Genomic DNA, 15,924 nt, shown 5'->3' on the forward strand with positions numbered 1-15,924 from the left:
CCAACATAGAACAAAATATGATTTCGAAAATCTCGATTTTTTTGGGTCAAAAATGAGCAAAGGGTTAGACCCCCCTAAAATCACATATTTGCTTCTGTCTTTGAAAATTGAGGTGTTTTTTACTGTGGTAGGGTATGAAGTGCATAGAGTTCGTTCTGTAGATTCCAGAAACACTATTAGTGGATTATTCCATGGAAAATTGCACCCTAGACAGCCTCTCAAAGTGAACTCAAAAGTGAAAAGTGTAAAAATAAAAATTTTCGAAAACATAGTCAGAGATCCGAAAGTTTGGTATGAAAATACAGTTTCTCGAACACGCAGAATCGATTGGGAGTAAAATCGAAAGCCCATCTCCGTTCGTTTAGATTTTCATGTCCGGCTCTATAATCAGCATTCATTTTCATATCTTGCTCTCTAATCAGCATTGATTTTTATTTATTTGAGTTATTCCACCACGTGTTGAATAACGCGAACTGATTTTTTGTGATATATCAGTCTGCATCCAGATAATTTAAGAACTGCAAAATAGCAAGCCAATTCCAGACTATTTAAATCTGGCGGGAACTAGGGATGTTTCGTACTTTATCCGCTGTAGCGCTTGCTTCAAATTAGTGTTCTTTGCTCACAACTAAAAAGAATGTATGACTTCTTGATTCATGTATCTAGAGAAGCGATATTTTTAATCGATTGTCGTACAAGTATTTTCAAATTTCCATAAATTCCAAGCAACTGAAAAGAATCACCCTTAAAATTATTTTCACTTCAAGTGAAAACTACTTGCTCAAATTCTATGGTTTCAACGCATAAACTTAATGTCCGGGTTAGGATTCTTGTCAACACGTGTTGAAGATTCGCCAAGGTTTTTTTCGGGAAATTTAGTTTAATTACAACAAAATATGTCTGTTTTGAAACGTGTGGTGTAAGTTTCTGTTTATAGAGGAAATCCCGTAACCTAATTAATCTCTTTTTCAGCAAACCGACCACTCGGAAAGGGAAAAAAATACTCATCAAAAAGGAGCCACAAATAATAGAAGGTCCGAAGAAGACATTGTTCTTCAAAGGTAGAAAATGCAGCGAAAATATAAGACGTCTCCTGAAGGATTTCTATGATCTGAAAAAGCCGGATGCACTTATGTTGACCAAATCAAACGATATCACAATTTTTGAAGATGTTACACCAGTTGAGGCCTTCTCTAGGAAACACGAAACACCGCTATTTCTAATGGGATCACATAGTAAAAAACGTCCAGATAATTTAGTCGCCGGTAGAATGTTCAACTATTCCCTCCTGGATATGTTTGAATTCCACGTAGAAAATTGTCAAAACTTGAGAGACTTCTCATCTAATAAAATCTTACTGGGAATGAAACCCTGCCTTGTTTTCAACGGACCAAAGTGGGACGAAACAGAAGAGTTCAAACAGTTAAAATCTCTTTTTATTGATCTCTTTCATCGTGAAGAGGTAGATTCTATCAGACTTCAAGGTTTGGAACATGTTTTGAGTTTCACGATCACAGACACAGGTAAAATTCTCTTGAGGTCCTACAAGGTGGTCTTGAAGAAATCTGGGGGACGAACACCACGTGTGGAACTAGAAAATATGGGTATGTATTCTGAATAGCATTATCCATTTCTTAACATTAACTAACTTTTTTTTTTTTAATTCTGCATAGGTCCCAATGTTGATTTAACCCTCAGAAGAAGCAAACTACCTTCTGAAGATTTGATGAAGGAAGCCTGTAAGAAACCCAAAGAACTCAAAGCCAAACCGAAGAAGAACATTTCAACTGACGGTCTTGGAACCACTCATGGCCGCATCCACGTAGGTAAACAGGAGATCAACAAACTACAGACTCGCAAAATGAAAGGATTAAAAAAATCCGCTGTAGAGATAATGGCTAAAAAGATGCTCGAAAAGAAAACATCTATGAAAAAGAATAGCAAAGCTGAAAGATAAAGTTCAGTGATTGAGTGATTAGACCATATGAATGAAAAATGAGAATTTGTGAGAAGTTTCAGTGACATGATATAAGAGTGTTATTGAATTTCAAAATGACGTCCTTGATATGAATATATAGGGGCTTGAAAGACACAACTCATGTGACTGTTTTCTGTTATTTATTCTTTCAAGGATCGTATAATTAGTTTTAAGTTGTAAATATTTTTTGTATAAATCTGAAATAAACAGTTTTATATTTTATTTATTTTTTTCCTCTCCTCTTCCTATTTATATAAATTCTCCAATTATGGGAGTGAAGAGTTGGTCAATGAAGACTAATAAAGCATTTGTACAAACGACTTCACCAAAAATCTATCAGTCATGGAATTTTGAAGGCTGTGACGTTTTATCAGAGTATGAACAAGAGGTTTCACTTTGTCAATTTACAAGGCAAGACCTCGTTCACAGTTGTTACTCTTTGGTTTTATGCTTGAACAAGTTTTGATATTTCCAGAATAATTATTAATTTTAAAAAGTGCTTGTTTTTTGGAAAACTATGATATAAAAAAAATGGATAAGCAGAAATAATTAAAAGTGGGGAATGTTTCTACTGATGGTTCCATGGAGGTAGGTCCTTTACCTCCATGAATGGTAACCCCAATATTTTAAGAAAGAAATGAAAACTTTTACTATTCGGATCTGTGAACTTTCTTTTAAATTTGAACCTCCCGTCAATTTTATCTAGGGACTTTAGTTATTTGTGTAATGGCGTTGGCGGCGTATGTAACTAGAAAATATTCAGTGTAGAAAAGTCAAAAATGCCAAAATGCCCGTCGTTGCAAAACATTAGTTTTTGCTGGAATTGCCTTAAAATAAACGATAAAAATTTGTTGACAAAGTGGAGTGTTCCCGAGATAAGGCCATTTATTGTCGATGTGTCAACTTTACAGCGGAAATAAAGTATATAACGCTACTCTACCGGCGTTTATGGAAGGCTTCTAGTTGAGTATGGTTGTGTCGTCCGAATTATCTGCTTGCATGAACTAGATACACATTTATTCCTTCTTTTTATGTGTTATTCAAAGTTCAAATAATGTCAGCAAGCAACGGTACAACACCTGGAAAGTTGAGGGGTCCAGGAAGACCTCCAAAAAAAATCATCTCCTGTACATGGTGCAATGAAAGTAAACTTCCTCTCAAATATGTTTTGCCAACAACAAATGGTAAAAAAGAGTTTTGTTCAGAGACCTGTTTAGCGGAATTCCGAAAAGCTTATGTGAAAGGAGCTTGTTTACAATGTGATAACGTGATAAGTGGAAATAATAGTGTTTCTAAAGAGTATTGTTCCTTATTTTGCTTGAATAAACACCAAAAGAAAGATTTAAAAGTAGCAACAGTATCCCCTAATCTAGAAGGCTCACCAGGGCCTTTTCAATATGAGACATACCAACCTTTTGACTGGGAAGAATATCTGAAGGAGACAAACAGTGAACCTGCACCTCAACAGTGTTTTAGACAAGCTGCTAATCCACCTGTTAACGATTTCAAAGTTGGAATGAAATTAGAAGCTTTAGATCCTAGAAATGTTACATCTACGTGTATAGCTACTGTAATTAGTATTCTAGGACCTAGGTTAAGGCTCAGATTAGATGGTAGTGATAATAAAAATGACTTTTGGAGGTTAGTTGATTCTAGTGAGATTAATGCTATCGGTCATTGTGAGAAAACTGGTGGAATGCTACAGCCACCTTTAGGTGAGTCCAAAATAATCAATCCATTCTCGGATTTTCAATGAAATAATGTTTTAGGGTTCAGAATGAACGCAAGTTCTTGGCCGATGTTTCTGCTCAAAACCTTGAATGGAGCAGAAATGGCACCATCTAAAATATTCCAGAAAGAACCCTCAGGACCTGGAGTGAATCTTTTCGAAGTTGGTCAAAAGCTAGAAGCGGTTGACAAGAAAAACCCCCAGTTGATTTGTTGTGCAACTGTGGGTGCTGTAAAAAATGATCAAATACATGTTACATTCGACGGTTGGAGAGGAGCGTTTGACTATTGGTGCAGGTTCGACAGCAGGGACATTTTCCCTGTTGGGTGGTGTGCAAAATCGGGGCATCCGATGCAACCCCCCGGCCAAAAGAACCACGCTGGGGCCAGGTAAGTCGTTTTCTGGAATGAAATGATCAATTTGAATTCATATCCTTTCTGATGAATGAGCTTTTAGGGGTTTTTCGGGCTGTTTAATTTATTTTCATAATTTAACCTAACTTTCTTGATCATAGATCTAAAGATGACATTTGAAACTTTTTTAATTCTTTTTTGGTACATGGAAATGATTGTTATCCATTTGTTTTTTATTTTCTTTCGAAGATTTCGAATAAGGCCAGCTCCTTTGCCTGTACCAGTGCCGGTTAACACTTCCACTACTACCGAATCTTTAGAGGCTGACACATCAGCCCCTCCGCCACCTCCGATAGTTATCCACATCAGGAAATTGTGCAATGGGGGTCCACTCATCGATACTAACCAATTACCGAACACCATCGAAGAGACCATTCCTGTTGCCCTAGTCAAGAAGCTCATAGGGAAGCTTTTAGACGCATCACATAAGTTTGAGACAATACTAGCAAGACTCGGCGCTTTGCAAGGGGAAGAAATGGCTATTAGCCATAGCGGATCAACGTACACTATCAAATTACCATCGGTTGCTAAATTGGGCTCCGTGGAAGTTGTGTTTTCTCTGTTAGCCACCGCGTTGGGATGTTGTCAGAATCTATTCAGTGAGTTGAAAACTTGTCTTTCGCATCAAAATTTGTACAATTGTTATTTTTTTGTAGAGTTGGAAACACCGTTGAATGAATGCCCCTCGTGTGATATAAAAGTTGAGCCTTCTCCGCCCAAGAAGAAACCTCCAGTAGAGCAAGAACCCGCCATTTCTACCACACCAGTAGCGGCCGACACATCTACATCTGCCGAAACAACGTTGGCCAACATAAACAGGATACCGACGCAAGAGTGGGGCATCGAAGAAGTGATTCAATTCATCGAGTCCACAGATCCTTGTTTGGGGGTTCACGCAGAGCTTTTCAGAAAACACGTAAGTACATCTTATTTTAGTGTAAACTAGTTGACAGTTGATAGACAGTTCCCTGTCATTCAAGTGTCAAATTATCTAACCTAAATGTCATCAAGTCTATGGTTGACACCTTCAAATTGATTGGATAACCTTTCCCTTGCCATGTTGCCAAAGTGTGTTCTCTTCTTTTAACTTTTTGTGTCTCTTTTTCGACATAATCCATTCTTGTTACAGGAAATAGACGGCAAAGCCCTACTTCTCCTAAATTCAGACATGATGATGAAGTACATGGGTCTCAAGTTGGGACCGGCGTTGAAAATATGCAACCTTGTGTCCAGGATAAAAGGTAGAAGGCACATGTAAACGCGAGGTTTGTAGTTTTTTTGCTCGTTATTTCCTCGATGAAACTTTGTAAGTTAATGTAAGTAGTCTACGATAACAACCGTTCTTTCGAGTAAACTGTGAGTGAGCACTTCTTGCTAGAGATTTCAGAGGTCGATGAAAATGATGAAGGGCACAAGTTTGTTAGATAAAATGGGATGATTTGACGAAGGCGGTTCAGGATGATTCTCAGTTTTAATTTGTGACTGATTTTGTTATCTTTCTTTGATCTTTTTTTATTTAGCAACGTTGAAACTGCTTGGATCAACGATACGTCACATGGATGATTTTAATTGTCACGTCATCGAAAAAAAATCTGAATTAAGCCTTTTTTGTTTTTCATGATCTGATAGTCTCACCCTCATAAGGTGCATACTCGATTTTTTAGTATACTGAGAGAAATGAATCTCTGAATGATTATGTGATATATTTCTTCTTTTCCTTGTTATTTTCCCCAAACTAATGGCCCCATCTGGAAATTTATTTAAATCAAACACTTCTGAATATTTAGGAAATCGTAGTCGCTGTGGTGTTATGAAAAGACCGTAATAAAATGATAAGGGTTAATCTATCTTAAATTTTCGTACAATCGAAGCTTTTTTCATTGTAGGAGTTAATAAACAACACCTTTTCTACACAATAAATTTAGCTTGATATCGAGTATTCGGAATTCCACACAAAAACTTAATCCTCAACAATTTTTTTATGAGCTCAATCTTTTTGGATCGAGTGTTTGATTTCGGGCCCTCTCCATCATCTGGCTATTTAGATTTAAAACAGTATGCCATTTAAAATTTTATTGTTTTTCCATTCCTATTTTATTATTATGGAGTTATATATTTATATATATGTATCGATGTGAAGAAAGAGTTCTTTTTTGTTTGTTTAAGTTGTACGCATTTTTCGTATGTTGCTTTATTGAGTTGCTTCTGAAGACATATCATAAGATAGGGGATTGTGGAAAGAGTTCGGATGTTGTAAAAATCGTGTATATATATTTGCGATAAATGGACTTTTGTATAAAGTATTTTAAATCTAAATGGCCTTTTTGTGAAATCGTTTAGATTATCCTATCCATGGTAGGAATGGATGTACAGCAAAGAATATATATTTGAAGTTTACTTATATATTTTCATAGAAATGTAAAAACTTATGATGTTACGTGAATATACTTCATTCAAATACACTGATGCAAAGAAAAAGTTGTTTTCGTTTCGTATTTTGACAGTGACCAATCCAAGCAATATAATAATTGGACAATTAACAAAAACGTTCAATTAACAAAAAATATCTAGACAAACAGAACACGATGAGAGGAGTAATACTGGACAGAGCGAGAAAAGTCTCTTATTTCTCTTGACTGATTTTGCTTGTCAAGAAATTTGTTTTTTGGGGAATTGGCAGTTTTTGTCAATTATCCAAGTGATGAATCTTTTTAATCCTTGATAATTGTGTCTCCAAGTCTTGGTGAATGGAAGAAAGGTGTGAACAAAGATCATTCAATCAAGTTTTAAGTGATAAATGTACTGAATACAAATTGAGGATGAAATTCGCTTTAAAACACTTCCTGAAGAAAAAATCCATTTTTTATGGTCCTACCTCCATGGATTTTTGTGAACCAATTAGCTACAGGATGGATTTAAACCATTAAAAATCCCTTTCTTTCCTACTCTACACTTAAAACACTGGAAGTTCCAATTCGATTATTTCAAAATGGACAATATTATCATTATAGTAACTTTGTTTCCTACTGGCTAATTTGTACAGTGAGAACGATCTCTCGTTGGTTTTCACGTTGGCGTAGTCTGAAGTAAAACGCGTTGTTGTTCCTTCTTGAAAACTACAACTTTCTGCATTATCCTCAACATTGATACTGCTGGAGCCTCGAACGCTAAAGACATGAAGAAAGCGAGGGAATAGGAGGCGACGACTTGACCCATGAATATAATCAGCATTACGATGGTTCCTAGATGCAGAGGACTGTCCATGCTCATCACCATTGCTCGTATCACGATTGGATGTATTAGGTATGCGCAGTAGGTCACCCTGCTAAATGGGTATAGGATTGTTGCCGAGAGAATTTTGTTCACGACACCTGAAAGCATAACAGATGTCACGAGACGAATTTTGGAGCATTGAAATCGTTATATTTACCCCCGTAACCTGTCGTGCACGCTACGACAATCCATCCAAGCCCTAGGGCCCATGCAGAATGACTCAGGGAGCTGTAAGCAGCACCACTCACAGGGCTCAAGTTCACTCCGTACAATCCGTAAACCAACACCAACAAACAGCCTGTAGATATGGTCCAACCGACAAAAACAACGACCTTTTCAAACAAACTCAGTCAGTAATTTTAAGTTTAGTGGTCAAACGTTCAAACTCACTTTGTTCATATATAATTGGCAGTTTTTCTTGAAGAGGAACCACCCTATAGACATGCCAACCAGGTAAGGACCTAACCTCGTCCAGGGTTTGTCGTATATTTTGTCGAACAACGCGAGTGGATCATCGGAACCTGGCAGATGGCTATTGCTGTATGCTATGTAACTGGTGGTCATCCAAGAGCTGACTAACAGTGTTAAAAGTACTGATGCTGCACTCTTGAAGTGGCTAAAAGAAGGGAAGAGTTCACTTCAGTATACCCAAAAAGTGGCTTTGTGGCCCTTTCATTTACTTTTAGCAGTGAAATTTTTATTTGATTTGACGATCTAATGTTTTACTGGTTTTTATGTACCTCATGATGAGCCAAGTTAGATGAGGTAAGTATTTTTCGAGTAGGTTCAAAATTTTATGAAATTTGGAGTTACTCAAGGATGCCTTTTTGGGCCAATAATTTACTTTAGTTCAGGAATTCTTCAAGGCCCAGTTATGGACCGCTGTTTTAAATTGTAACTCGTAACCATTATTGCTTAAGAAATATGATTGATTTAATCAATAAATGACTTTACCTCGTGGATAAAATGAGGATGATGGCCCCAATGACGTAAAACTGAGTATCGTCTGATAAATACCAACTCCACAACATGCACTGCAAAAGAAATGAAGTTACAGGTCGTTCATACTCAATACATTTGGTTTCCTACCATTTCTTCCACGGGGAACAAAGTGTTGATGTACAAGATATTCCTCCACCAGTATTTTTCACAGTTTTCGTGGTCCAAGGTAGGTGGTTCGAAGACCGAGTTAAAATTGAACCATTTCATGGAGACATCGACAAGTCCTAGAGTGATGAGGTAGGGTAGGGTTAACCTGGGAAAAAATCGTGAGCCTTAAATTGTACTTCGGTTATTCTAACCAACCTCAAAAACCTGTAGAAGACCAAACCGAAGAAATGCAGGAAACCTGCTGAAAATCCTTTCTTGCCTTTGGTGAGAGGTTCGAGTTTTCCCTTAGCGTTAGTTCTGAAATAGAGAAAAGAGACCAATAGACCGCTGGCGAAGAAGAAGGTGTCAACGCTGAATGCTCCGTTGGAGATTGTTTGAAACAGGAAATCCTTCTCGATGACTCTGCGGAACTCCATGTTGTCTAAATGAAAATTAAGGATAATAATGGAGAATGCGTGTTGAAGATTTTGTCGTTTCTCACCAGAATACTTGAATGCGATGATGCAGGTGTGGCCTAATATTACCCAAGCCATACTTATGGACTTCAAGCCATGAATGACCGGAATGGTGTCGCTACCAACAGACTGATCGCAAATGATCCTCATGTTCATCCTCACAGAAAAAGAGAGGAGTATCTCTCTCACCACGAAATCTGTAAATTGACAATTAATATTCAAGAGGGATGGCCGATACTACAAAGGAAAACCTTGAAGGAACACAAAGGCAGATCAACTCAAACAGCACATTGGAAAATCAACTGTCAATGATTAGTTTTCCGACCATTATCGATTGTAGAGACAGGGAGTGCTCATAAATTGAATTCAAGATGGCGGGGAAGCGCCATTTTTGTACCGGAAATGGATGCCATCTTTGTTTTCCAAAATGTCAACCTAAATTTTTCAGAATATGATTCAATTCCCCTCTTCTTTTGAAGGGAACTGAACTCATATACAACAGTTTCTTGCAATATTGTTTCGTGAAAACTTACCAAACACTGACTTGTTCCTATTCTTATTCAAAGATTCATTCGATCCCTCGCTGAGATTCGAATTAGCGTCCTCCGATTTGTTTATGATGTAGATTCCGTGGTTACCTATAATCGAGAAAAGAATATCTGAAGATTGAAACAAAGTTGTCGTTTTTTTTAATTACAACTGACCGTTGGTGGATTTCATATCTGATTCTGTTACTCCTAGTTTCAGTTGTTCGTTCACTAGTTTATATGTCGATTGTTTCTTTCTTTGTTTTGTTATGTGGTCAGAATATAAATCGTAGCCTGTTCCTATGAACAGCATAATCATAATGATGGTGGTCACCAAGCTGAAAAAAGATAGTGCTGATGTCTAGAGTCAATTATTTTCTTAGGTTCTGATAGGATTTAGCTGGGTAGCAAAATAAAAAGACAAGAAAATGCCAAAACAAAGATACGCTCAGGTGGGTCTAGTTTTTGCGCCTAGAGATTGAATAATCCACTTATTGGAACATCCATTTTACGATTTAATGAGTTGACATAAAGACGATTCTAACGGCTCTTACATTCGTTGCTGGCATTGAGATTTTATCGATTCTTTAGGTGCGAAATTCTCAAATCCCACCCATCTTATGTAATTCGTGCACCTTAGCACGCTAGATGTGTTAGATGCCGAAATGAAATGAATTTTTTCAACGAAATTTCTGTTTGAAATTCAAAAATGACGGATATAAGAATGAAACCTAACCTAAAATCTTCCCTAGGATATCTCCATGACAACCCTTGGATGTGCCATGGTAACCGTTGTCATGACAACGGTTACCATGGAGGAACGTCACCATAGTGATGCTCAGGTTGGTCCTAATTCGAAAATGCAATTTTCGCATCGTTTCTAGGGCGTTTAAAAGAGATTTTCTGCTGCTTACCAAAGGAGAATGAAGGTCTTGTCCATCCATAAGACGAATTGGTCATGGTGTGACCTCACGGCTTCCACGTCGACGTTTACATAAAAATGTCCTTTGGAAGTCTCTCTAACTATTCGATCTACATCTTTGTCTGAACAGGAAGCAGGCATACATAGTCCCACGTGTATTATCTTGTTCTGAAATGGAACTGAGTGAAACTGTTCTGGAATTTTGATACTTGTCTCGAATTGTACGACAAACACTGCTTGTTCCGTTAGGAAGTCTTTCAATTCGGTCACGTATAAGTCAATAGCTGAATAAAATCGAAAGTGGAACAATAGAACTGTTTCTTATAACATCAGAGGAGGCCATTCGTTTTTGGCAGTTATAAATGTATCAATTGATACATTATTGGAAATTTTAATCATTGGGAGAAATGTATAGGTGGTCCAGAATTATGTATTTATGTTATTTCTACAGCTGGTAGAACTTCCAAATATGTCTCTGCATCTTTGAAGGAGCGAATGGAAAACCTTTTTTATGTCATATTCCAAATTTTGGAAGTGATTTTTGAACGTAGATATACTATCAGCTCTGGAAATCAATGTACATAATTCTGGACCACCTTTTACATACATTTCAGGCACTTAGATGTACCAAGTTAACCGAGTAACCTTCAAATGCCTAGGACAAAATTTAAAATTTTCATCAAACTTAACATGATGTCAGTAACAAGATTCTAAGAGATTTTTTTAGAAAATTGTTTTGTTTCATTTCGTTACACTGTATACAATGAAATGATTCTCGTGTAAAGTTGGGAAACTTTGAGCCAGCACTCGCAATGAAGACATATAGACAGAAATACTTACATCAGTGGTGAAATTCGTTCTCAAATGAAGTCTCAACATGAAGAAGTCAACAGGAAATGGCGATGAAGATGTCCATATTGACGTAGATTCGTATTCAACACCTTGGCTTGGACTCTTAGGCGTCCTCCTAACCTCAGCTTCCCTAGGAAGCCTAACAGAGTTCTATGAGGGACAGAAGAAAATTGAAATAGAAATGTTTCCCAACAGGGCACAGCAGTTGAAACTTCCAGTCAAATCAACGAGTATTAAATTCAATGGTCGAACACAATTCGACGTTCAATTTTTCATATCACAGGTCAATTTTCAAACCAGAAATGTGGACTGCGAAGGGGAATTTATTTTTGGTCGATAACTGATGGAAAGAATAGACAAATCCATTGATAAAATCTAGCTACATAATCTTATAAATGATGTTAAGCGTAGAGAAACGATTGAGTAAGATTTGGATGCTCTAATTAAGTTTATGAATGAATTCTTCCAGAATTGTGTGTCTTTGTTTGAGCGACTAACATTCTGGGAGATAGCCCACAGGCAAATATACTGAAAGTTTTGCAACAAAACATCCATGTACACATCTAAACAATGAAACTCATCGTATCTTTTTTTCTACGGACAATATTGGATGTCAATATTAGTTTTGGTTCGTTGGTCGTTTTAGCTCCATAAATTCGTCGAAGGTACGATCATTTTCTGTCTAATTTTATTTGATTTCGCGTTACGTCATCTTGAACAAATTTGTTCCTGATGTTGCGTGCCATTCTGATTGGTTTTCTGTCCATTACTTCTGCTTTCAGAGTCGTTTGTTGTTACGTCCACAGTTGTTGAAGATTAATTCAATTGTTATACGGATACAATTCACGGTGTCTTATTGTTATTGATATTCAACCGCGTAACTGTGAAAAAGCTTATTATTTTGGTTTTGATCGAGGGAACTCACCATAGAGACACTCGTTTTCACATTCTCCTCAGAATAAATATTTTCGCATAAAATCCTCGATCCTGTCCAATAGTGATTGCCGAAGAACCATCCTGATGAATACTTTCCACTAGCATCAGCCACTGAAAGCAAGAATCAAAAGTCATAATATTGATATAGAATATAGACTCAACTTTTCCCTGGAACTTCTATAGTCTATAGATCTAGATAAAGACGTCTTAATGTTTTAAGTAGGCTTCCATGCTATAATTCAAACGAAATACCATTTATAGAATACCTATACTATGTTGAATGGAGCTTGTATTCTTGTACCTATATGATTCTTTCGTACTTAGAAGATTTTAGCTACAAGTGAAGCAAGAAAACTCAATATTTCCCTCCTTTTGATAACTTGGGAGAAATACTTTTTCCCATATTAAAAATTCGTCAAGACCGAACGGTTGCTTCATGATCGCTGTAGTTCTCAGATTTATTACTAGAAGAGTTGCTTCTTCGGAATGTGCATCACTTTCTGACCTGTGGTAATTCTTCTGGAAGATAATTGACTCGCAAGTTGACCTTCGAAAAATTCCCAAAAAGATGGGGTCATTTAAAAAATCGTCAAGACTGAACGGTTACATCAAGGTCGATGAAATTTTGAGATTTCTAACTAGAAGAGTTGCTCTTTCAGAATATGTAACACATTTAGATCTAGGATGATTTTTCTGGGAGATATGGCCTCCCCCAAAATGATTCCTGCTTTTCTGAGTCGAAATTATGCAGCATGATAACAAAATAACAAGTGATATTATAGAAATCCCACAACAATGCTTCATTATCTCCAGTAACATCGTATGAGCATCATTCGATCAATTTCTTCCGTCTCCACCATTAGAGAAAGTCTTTCTTCGAAGTCACCACGGTTAAGTTGACGTGTACTTACGTTCTAATTGAAACGGAAAGTACATAATCTGCACGTTTCATGGTACACGAAGAGCTAGACGAAGACGAATTAAATAATTTTCGTGAGATTGCATAAACTTGCAAACTTGAGATTACTTCGGTTATTACGAATTATTGTTCAGATCCACATCTCAGTAACTTCAAAAATGCTCTATGGGTGGAAAAATAGCAACAGCGTTTTATATCCCATCATCCAAGTCAAATTAAAACCATAATAATATGCGAGTATAGAAAATAACTCTTCAAACTTTATTCACCAACGTAGAAAGATTATTTAACCACCATCAAGTGGTCATAATACTTGCGTTCCTTTGAGCATTATCTATGATATTTATAAGTCACTTGTGATTTATGAGCCATTATTCAGTGGTCTATCAAACTTTATGGCCAAAATCACAGACAGAATTGATTGAATATCGAAATATCAGAAGTTGCAGAGCGAATATTGAGACATTAAAAAAGTACACTGTATTGCCCTTAAGGATGTACTTTCTTGTCTATAAATCATTATGTTATTTCTTCATGCAACAAAGGTCGATTTACATATACAGGTATCTGATTTCTAATCTACATGGTAGAAAAAACATCGATTCATTGTTGTGCTTGATGAGATAACTATGAGCCAATTATTATGGGTACCCAAGTGTCTAGCAACCAAAAGATTGACATTTCTAAGGACGATCTCATCGAAAGCGAGTTGTGAAAGACGCAATGACAATTAAAAACAGTACATAGGTACTGGATATGTAGGCAAAAGTGGAAGTTGGTGAAAGCAGAACCTATATGACAGGATATTTTTTGATTTCTCTGAAACTGCAAACTCATTCTTCAATCACGCGAATGTTAAATGAGTCCCAACGAAATAATCAGCACTGGAATAGTCAGTTTTAAAGGTTCATGGGCTCATAATATGTCATTTTTAGGGAAAATGGGACAAATAGCTTGCTTGATAATAAGGTGTTGAAAAGACGTAGATCTAAATTTTCGAATTCCACAAAATTTCTTTGCGTCACACTGTACCTGTAGTTTTCCAATTATCATCTACATTCGAAACAAAGAGAGCTACACGTCTAAACATTGCATGTTTATATAGTTTTCCTTTCGTAAATAACGGATGGCTAATCCCAATTCCTAAACTTTCCATATTTCATGTTTGCTATCTAGAGAAAAGTGAAAATTTTCATTTTGGTCTGCATGCTTGACCACGTAACCCTCAATCAAGTCATTTTTCGATATCTTTCGTGTGGAATTGATTCGAATCATTTTACTGAGAAGGTTTTATTTCAGAAGACCCAATATTCTTCCCAATTTTCAAAATCCAATATTGAAGTTTCATCAAAAAAGGGGAATCAACTGGAGAATTGGCAGCGTTTTGTTTCCAAACTTTTCATTGTTCGAAATAATGAACCAAGTATGGAATTACGTAAAAATAATGTCATTATTGTCATCCTCATTATTCCCAGAATCTGTGCTTCCTAGAATGCAACGAAAATTTGTAATTTTCAGTTTGCATTGACCGGTAATAAAATGATCTATTATTATTACAAGAACTTTTATGTAAATCTAATAGCTGGTACGGTTCAATGATATTTCCTTATTGTTTGTGAGGAAAAGAAAGTACTTATTCAGTCGTGGGAGTATCTACTATAGTGTACGAGGGGTGTACAAAAATTTTAGTAGATCGAACTGAATATTTTTAGGAAACCAAACTCTATGAACTCATGTTGCAGAATAATAATAAGAATATGATTTCTCCTCTGTGTGTGGTATGATCACTGAAGATTTTCGAAAAACTGATTCAATTCCTATTACAAATTTTCTGGACGAGTAGAACATTATGAAATAAAATTCAAACATGCTTCAAAGAAAGAATCTTCACATTTCGATTCAATTTCAATATTTTATTGAAGTTATTACTGCTGTGAAATGTGGGAAAATCAGAGGTCTATCAATGAAAGGGGCATAAAATAGAAAACTGTCAGAAATGAAAGGGTGCCGACAGTCTATGGAAGCGAGAAGATTTTGATGTTCCCCTCTATGTTATCATAGATATCCGACTACTAGGTAAATTAAAGTCCGAAGATAGGATTTTTTCTCAAAAACGGTTAGTTTTGGCAGTATATTACATAATTTGTTCAGAATGAATCAAGGTATTAGAGGTGAATAATGAATAAAGACTGCTGAATTTCATTTCTGCCAGTTTTCCGGCTTGTAATAAAAAAGTTGAAAGGTGCTTTTCTCAGAGTTGCCATCTTAAGGGAGCTGTATCTAAGAAGGGACTGATGCTCAAAAAAGAAAAATTCATATGAAACATCCACAAACCATTTTTCTACAAGGAATCACCTCTCTACCAATAGTTTTCCATAGAACTTACTTTTCAAAGCCCAATTTTCGGCCTTTCTCAAGCCGTCCATGAAGCCCTCCACGTCTCTCCTGCACCTCCCCGAGACCGACCTCTTGGTCTCACCCCAATATGCGATGAGTTTTTCTGTGTCGTAGACGTTCAACATTCTGGATAGGCTAGCAGGCACCAAAACGCTACCGTTTTTAACACTCAATCGGACCGAAGGGAGGAAGTACTTAGGCTCAACCTCCGTTCCTTCGGCGTAATCGATCTCCTTGGGGCTCGTGGAAACCGTAAAGTCTGATATGTGGTCACCCCCGTCGCAAACGACGAGAAAAAATTTCATGAACAGGAGGAAAATCAAGACCGTCATTTTCACGGATCGCGTTTGACGAAGAGTTGTTGCGGTGTGAGCTGATAGATAAGGCGTCTCTTAACATCTTTTGGATCCCCC

The 15,924-nt window shown here is 36.8% G+C and overlaps 3 protein-coding genes across 4 annotated transcripts; 2 read left to right on the top strand and 1 right to left on the bottom strand.

Annotated features, from left to right (window-relative positions):
* Window positions 1–764: 764 nt before the first annotated feature.
* On the top strand, window positions 765–2,200 carry LOC123315001 (ribosome production factor 2 homolog). Its single transcript, XM_044900511.1, has 3 exons — window positions 765–919; window positions 973–1,604; window positions 1,674–2,200. The coding sequence occupies exons 1-3, from the start codon at window positions 897–899 to the stop codon at window positions 1,955–1,957; spliced, it is 939 nt and encodes a 312-aa protein (XP_044756446.1). The 5' UTR covers window positions 765–896; the 3' UTR covers window positions 1,958–2,200.
* Window positions 2,201–2,724: 524 nt separating this feature from the next.
* On the top strand, window positions 2,725–6,598 carry LOC123315188 (polycomb protein Scm). Its single transcript, XM_044900783.1, has 5 exons — window positions 2,725–3,693; window positions 3,748–4,096; window positions 4,310–4,719; window positions 4,777–5,036; window positions 5,250–6,598. Exons 1-5 carry the CDS (start codon window positions 3,033–3,035, stop codon window positions 5,376–5,378), a joined length of 1,809 nt encoding a protein of 602 aa, XP_044756718.1. The 5' UTR covers window positions 2,725–3,032; the 3' UTR covers window positions 5,379–6,598.
* Window positions 6,599–6,955: 357 nt separating this feature from the next.
* On the bottom strand, window positions 6,956–15,865 carry LOC123315228 (nose resistant to fluoxetine protein 6). Of its 2 annotated transcripts, none has more exons than XM_044900840.1 (13): window positions 15,501–15,865; window positions 12,185–12,306; window positions 11,248–11,409; window positions 10,400–10,575; window positions 9,663–9,823; window positions 9,492–9,596; window positions 8,985–9,155; window positions 8,699–8,924; window positions 8,483–8,648; window positions 8,348–8,427; window positions 7,784–8,009; window positions 7,551–7,725; window positions 6,956–7,491 (listed from the first exon to the last, which is right to left on the bottom strand). In XM_044900840.1, the coding sequence occupies exons 1-13, from the start codon at window positions 15,841–15,843 to the stop codon at window positions 7,187–7,189; spliced, it is 2,418 nt and encodes an 805-aa protein (XP_044756775.1). In that variant the 5' UTR covers window positions 15,844–15,865; the 3' UTR covers window positions 6,956–7,186. The 2 variants fall into 2 exon arrangements, with proteins under 2 accessions (XP_044756775.1, XP_044756776.1); XM_044900841.1 differs by lacking the exon at window positions 15,501–15,865 and adding an exon at window positions 13,107–13,233.
* Window positions 15,866–15,924: the final 59 nt, after the last annotated feature.

Source organism: Coccinella septempunctata, chromosome 6 (assembly GCF_907165205.1).
Source record: "Coccinella septempunctata chromosome 6, icCocSept1.1, whole genome shotgun sequence".
Classification (NCBI taxonomy): domain Eukaryota; kingdom Metazoa; phylum Arthropoda; class Insecta; order Coleoptera; family Coccinellidae; genus Coccinella; species Coccinella septempunctata.